This window comes from Bidens hawaiensis, unplaced genomic scaffold (assembly GCF_021521415.1).
Source record: "Bidens hawaiensis isolate Kalapana, Puna unplaced genomic scaffold, B.hawaiensis_p1.1 tig00035377_1, whole genome shotgun sequence".
Classification (NCBI taxonomy): domain Eukaryota; kingdom Viridiplantae; phylum Streptophyta; class Magnoliopsida; order Asterales; family Asteraceae; genus Bidens; species Bidens hawaiensis.
The window spans coordinates 148,634-155,433 of NW_027496144.1; the positions used below are offsets into that span (position 1 = coordinate 148,634).

The window sequence follows — 6,800 nt, forward strand, 5'->3', positions numbered from 1 at the left end:
ACTTGTAGCAAACTTAGAGTGTGGGTCCCCATCTCTCTCATACATACACAAATCATATAGTATACATGTATGCATACATATTTAATATTTTTAATAAGTTTGTAATGGTTTGTTGTTGTGAAAGAAAATGAGGTTTTTGAGAAAAGTTTGAAATATGAGGTGACGATCATGTGAACATTTGCATGAGTTCGTTGTTGTGCATGCTCTTAGTAATATTACATATATATTTTAAATTAATAAAATAAATATATAAGAGTGAAGGCAACACTCCAACAGCCTCTGCTTATAAATATCGGACAAGTGTGTCTCTGTTCATCACCATCACCACCAACAATCCTAAGTCTTTCCTTACTTCTTGATTGCAGAATGAATGTCAATATTAATGAAGGCATATATCCTCAGCACCACACTAAAATCATTCATCTGGTATATATATGTGTGTTTTTATTTTGATGGATTTGGTTATTGCCAATTTTGTTAATATTAAACCGCTAATAATAATATTATAATTAGGTGAGGCATGCTCAAGGAACTCACAATGTAGCAGCAGACGAGGACCCATGTTTATTAATTTCTGAGGAATACTTTGATGCACAGCTTACCCCTCTTGGTTGGGACCAGGTACTATTTCAACTTAATCTTGTTACTAACTTAGATAAATATTGACTTTGATATGTCCAACTGCAGGTCGATAATCTCCAGAAGCATCTTCATGCATCTGGAATTTTCAAAAACACTGAATTGGTTATAGTCTCACCTTTGATGAGGTACTTCGGATTAATATTAATTATTTCACAAAATCGTGATAAAACCAAAAACATCGCTATGCGGTGTATGACATATATATGATATTAGTACTACATGTATGTAGTATTACGATAGAGTTTTTGGTTTTCTCACGATCCTGAGGTTCTCAAAGTCATGATATATTTTTATTTTCTACTTTCTTTCTATAATATTGAATTATTGATGTACAAGATCACTAATATAACATCTTCATAATTAAAGGCTACAAGTATGTACTAATTGTTGTGGTTGTAGGACTATGCAAACAGCAGCAGGTGCTTTTGGAGGTGGAGTTCTTGCTGATGGGAGTGATGTGCCTCCACTAATGGCAGAATTTACGGGCGGTAGCAATCGTCCCGCAGTTTCAAGCCTAAATTGTCCTCCGTTCATTGCTAATGAGCTTATACGGGAGCATGTGGTATACAGTGGCGGACCCAGGATTTTTTGACAACGGGGTCCCGTTATTTTCGGCGTTCAAATTTTTGGGCCGGTCGTTGTTTGGGTCGGGTCGGGTCGGGTCGGGTCGAGTCGAGTGGAGAAACATAATAGAAAACAATATCATTATAATAAAACACACACAATACGATGTCATTCGAAACGATAAGAGAAAACATTACAATCATGATACGAACAAGTTACATGCTTCCATCTGCAAAATCAAAGCTTTGCCATTACGAAATAGAAAGTAAATAAATACGGGCTCCAAATATTTCTTTTGCTACTAATTTAACATGACTAAACCCATTTTAGATATTTACCGCATTTCTCACAAAATTCCTCATACTCGTAAATAGCTAGACCATCTAAGTTATGCTTAATTAACTTATTATGTTACAACTCTATTCAACAAGAGTCTAGTGGTCAAAGCCAATTTCGACCTTAACAAAATTAAAATTTTGAAAAAAGAATCGTTTTGACCCGAGCCAAATTGAAACACTCTTAAATGAACCGTTTTTGCACGATCTAAACCGTGCTACTCTCCTCAAACCCTAACTCCATAGCATGGCTCTTCTCTAAATCTATAATATATATGTGTATATATATATATATAACAATACCCCATCTTCAAACCCTTTCCCCATTCTTTTCAATGATTCTTGCATAACTAACCTTAAAATTAAGTTTTTGACATAACAAAGTCGTAATCTAATAATAATATACAACATACAGTTACTAATCTAAGTAAATAATTGCATAAAATCAATCAATTGGATATCTTTATTTTATGGAGTAAGTGTTTAAAATTACCTGAAAGTTGTGGCAAAATCAGAAATCAATGAAGACAGAGGAGCGTCAAAGGGATGGATGGTGGCTGAGAAGGGCGGCGGCGGCAGGTGGTGGGTTGGTGGCGGTCTTGCGGAGGCTTGAGCAGTGTTGAGGAGTTGAGGTTGAGCAACAACGTTCAGATCTGTTCTGGTTGATGTTATAAACTTAAAAAACCCTAATTATTATATTGACTATTTGACTAAAAAAGAAAATAGCAAAAACATAGAAAAAACGGATTGTGGATGAGACTTGAACCTGGGACATTCCACACCCAAAACAAGGATCTTTCCTAGCAGAGCAGATCTGTAACATTGTTATGGGGTCCAAGTGATAATTTATATGGGGTCCTTCAAAAATTTTCTATATCGCTTCTAAATAAATTTTAAAAAACATTGGTGTCCCGGGACCCCGACGGCTACTATGTAGGTCCGCCCCTGGTGGTATATATGTTTAGGCTAGCACACTCATATTTTAAGATATAAGCCGTTTATAAGTCGCTGAAATCATATTATTATTGCAGGTTTTCTTCCTTGTGATAGGAGGAGAAGTATAACCGAATACAAACCCATGTTCCCAGCAATTGATTTTTCTTTGGTAAACAGAAGTTTCTTACACTGGTTTTATTGTTAGTTAATCATAATCATATATAGAATGCATCATCTTTTCATGTATACAATGTAGTTTTAAGGTTAATTTGCCGGCTAAAAGTAGAATGTTTTGTCTTTTTCATGTTTTATTCAGGTAGAAAACGACGAGGATGTTTGGTGGAAACCGAATATTAGAGAAACGGATGAAGAGATTGCAGCCAGGGGAGTGAAGTTTATGAAATGGTAACTTCTAATTCTATTATAAAATTTTGTATTCAAGATATTATCAGAATTTGTATTCGTATCCTAAAAAGTTACATAATTCTGTTTTTGGCATTTCTTATTTTACCTCCTTAATTATAACTTTGTTCTATAAGTTAACAAGTTACAAAGTTGTAATTTATTAACTTATCTTCTCATAATAACACACAATACAAAACACTTTTTAACTTTTTTAAAAGTTAATAAGTCATAAGTTGCTTAAAATAAGCGATCCCAAACACCCACTTATAGTTCGGGATGAGTAAAAAGACACAATTACGAAAAAAAAGGTACAATGACAAACACAAATACTCTTTATATATAACAAAGTCATATTCACATTAAACTTAAAAAACGTTTGCTATTATTGTGAAAGTTTTTTTTAAAAAATTATCATATGAAAAACATTTTAAATGTAAGAATTAATATGTGCTTTGCATATAAAGAGATAAAATGTGTGTAATTATGCTTATATCTTTCTCACTTTAGGTCCCATTTAACATATGTCAATTAATTATGGTTTCTCATACTTCACATTTTTGTAGCTTTTATAAAATAACTCAACTCATATTTATATATATAATACCCACTAATTAATATATATAATTTAAGAATTTTTAAAACTCTTAAGCAACTATTTTATTAAAAATCTTTTATATTTTAATATTATTTGAGAGTAGTGCTTTTTTATTTTATATATGTAATTTTTTTTAATTAATCAAGCTGCTACAGTAACGTGGTTGGTTTGTTGTTGCGTGAACGAAAGGCCCTTGGTTCGAAACCCAGGTCTCACAATTGTTTTGCTGTTAAAAAAATAAACTTTTTTATTACAAGAAAATTCATTTTTACCATATCTAAACTTTTTACACGAGTAATTGGTTGTTACATAGAAATCTAATTTTTTTTTATTTACACATATTAATTAATCTATTCCTTCATATGTGTATAATCACAAATTTATATATTATATATGATAAATCTAACCTCTGATAAAACTTATGAAGGTTTTTAACACATTTTTTTTCACCAAAACCTTTTGAAGGTTGTTGACACGGAAAGAGAAGGAAATTGCAGTTGTTACTCACAGTGGTCTCCTACATACGACACTTGGTAAATATGGAGATGATTGTCACCCGACAATCAAGGAAGAAATGTCCAAACAGTAAGTTGATTATTTTTTTTATCATAACTACACGCGTATAGTCATAAGATACGGGAATCTTTGTTGGTGAATTTACTTTTACTCACATACACGAATCTATTTTCGGTTAACAATACATACGCGATATATGTCGCATATCATATTAGTTTTAAGTCGTTATTGATGCGAGAAAGTTTGATACACGAAACAGTTTATTTGTTTTTGATATTAGTTATATGTCGTATAACTCCATTTATTTCAATTGTGTGTACTCAGATTCAGTAACTGCGAGCTTCGTTCAATGGTCAATGTTGATCGAGGATAATCTAAATTACACAAGAATATATTGTTTTTTAATTTTCGTTGCTTTTATTTTAATAAAAATCCGTCTCACCATCATTTTGTATTCTGCAGCATGATAGGATCCGACACTTCAAAAACCAACTTTCCTGGGAAAATTCCTAGTGGTGCTGATGCCCCAAGTCGTGTTGCTGATCAGTAGAGAATCACATCCACATTGTGCTTTCTCTGATACGATCCATGCTTGACCTGAGCTGGCCCGTGAAGACCCGTCAAAGCAAGCCACATTTAGTTTATGTAGCTATTTTATGCGTGTTAAGTTTCATGTTTACATTTATGCACGTTTCCATTTTTTGCATTTTAACTTTCAGATGCGTGATCTCCTAAAATACAGGAATGTTAACTGTGGATTATGGCGTGTGTTAGAATGAATAGAAATATTAATTTCGTTTAGTCAAACCAAGTAGTGGGTTTTGTTTACAGAGTTTTGAAACCAAAATCATAACATTCATCAAACTAAAAAAAGAATAGTTTTTAGAAAGGAATAATGTAACACCTAACAAATTTCCATATCGGCCAATTTTAACAATTTAGAAAGTTGAGGAGCCATTTACTCATTTACCTAAATAAATATGGGACACGCGTCCTATGACTCATCGCCATGAAACAACACATGCCACATGGTGGCGACACGGAAGGACACATGTCAACATCAAATGACATGCATCCTCTTGAAGTGACATGTGGCTAGTGACTAATCAAGCTAGCATGCCACATGTCAGCACCTTAAAGCACGACTCATCACAAGAGTGACATGTGGCGAATGGTGGTGATTGATGGTCCGGCTAGGGATAGCTATAAATAGTGAGCATGAGTTCTTCATTTTTGGCATCTCGTAAACCTAATGACTTCCACTTTCTCGAAGTTCGTGTCACCGAGTTGGAGTCCTGATGCCACTCTAGAGTTTTGATGTTCCATGCCCCAACACCCTACATATAGTCGAAGTACTGCTCGTTCGTCCTTAAGCGTTATACCCATTTTAAGGTAAGAGTTGTGTTTAGGATATTTCAACTCGTAGATGTTAGTCGATGGTATAGCTTAAACCTTGGAAAGTTTATAGATATATTTAAGATTTTTATATATAAAGTTAACAAAAATAGACGTTTCTTCATTATCAAGAAACAAAAAGTTTTGCATATAAAGGTTATTGAATTGACTTTCTTCTTAAGAAATAAATGTTAATTTTTTTATAAAAGATAACTGTAAATAATTAGTCAGAAAAACATGACAGGCATGTAGTAACTGGAAGGGTGACAATACCGGTAGTCGAGTCTCTTGTCTAAGGAAAGCAATTCGTATAAATCCCAATCAACAGCGGGACCCGTTTACTTTCCTGGAGAGCTTGATGAGAGTGCTCGAACCTATTAGGCCAAAGCATGCTACATCAAACGTCATATGAACTAAAAGGTTTTAAGTAATCAAAGTAATCATTTTGAATAAATAATGTTACTTCTAAAGGAGGAAACATAAAAGTTTTATAAACATTATTTCTTCTAGAGATAGAAACGTATAATTTAGATGATTTCTTCTACTACCGTTCAAAAAAAAAAGATGATTTCTTCTACAGGAAGAAACGTCAATATTAAAATAGGATTTTATAGACTAAAGATCTAAAGTAATATTTTAACAATAAAATATGCAATCAAGGTGTAAAGCTATTTAACCAGATTAAAGGTCTGAAGCTATTAAACTATTATCTCGAACTATAGATCGTAGGTAATCGTTCCTCAAATACAAAGAAGTTGTTAGCTGAGCAACTCATCAAAAAGATGAATACGCCCCCAACTCTTTTAAATTATTTAATTGAGTCATTTCAACGAGTCAAAAAGTTTATATGGGATTTTAGATCCCTAAAACTTTAGTAGTTGCTGGCTCAGGCTAGATATACGTGTCTGGATCCATTCATATGTGGTCAGATGTAACAACTTAGATTTTCCGAATTAATGTTTATTAGTCATATCTCAACCCGCTTTTATATTCGGGAAATTTTATCAATAAAATATCGAGTTAATTAGTTATTTTAAGATTATTGTTTAACTATTATTTTTTTTATATAAAACAACTTTCAAGATTATATAATTTACACCCTAATTAATATTTAAACTCATTTTTGTTTCCATCTTCATAAGAGGGACCAAATTGTAAAATCTGATTATATTATTATTATTAATGTCTAAACCTTTTAACCCATATCCAAACCCGACCCAATTCGAAACCCGTATATCCGTTATATATCTTGCACCATAATTTTCGTCATAATCTAGGAAATTGAATCTTATATATTGTTTTACATGGCTTTATCGGCCTTACCAATGAGTTAATTAGGTAGTAACAATCATATACGATTCGAATTAATTATATGTATTGACCGTCTTATACTCATTCAGTAATTAGTAATA

General features: G+C 32.7%; 1 protein-coding gene across 1 annotated transcript; it reads left to right on the forward strand.

Moving 5' to 3' along the window:
* The first annotated feature begins 243 nt into the window (after window positions 1-243).
* LOC143587234 (phosphoglycerate mutase-like protein) lies at window positions 244-4,383 on the forward strand. The gene is made up of 8 exons (XM_077068581.1): window positions 244-426; window positions 514-621; window positions 688-767; window positions 1,042-1,204; window positions 2,572-2,646; window positions 2,794-2,882; window positions 3,943-4,062; window positions 4,318-4,383. The coding sequence occupies exons 1-8, from the start codon at window positions 367-369 to the stop codon at window positions 4,364-4,366; spliced, it is 744 nt and encodes a 247-aa protein (XP_076924696.1). The 5' UTR covers window positions 244-366; the 3' UTR covers window positions 4,367-4,383.
* Window positions 4,384-6,800: the final 2,417 nt, after the last annotated feature.

Bases quoted from the DNA above. Each gene is read 5' to 3' on its own strand.
- LOC143587234 (XM_077068581.1), top strand. From the start codon at position 367: ATGAATGTCAATATTAATGAAGGCATATATCCTCAGCACCACACTAAA. The intron at 2,647-2,793 runs GTAAACAGAAGT...TGTTTTATTCAG, and splicing joins CAGCAATTGATTTTTCTTTG to GTAGAAAACGACGAGGATGT. The intron at 2,883-3,942 runs GTAACTTCTAAT...AACCTTTTGAAG, and splicing joins GGAGTGAAGTTTATGAAATG to GTTGTTGACACGGAAAGAGA.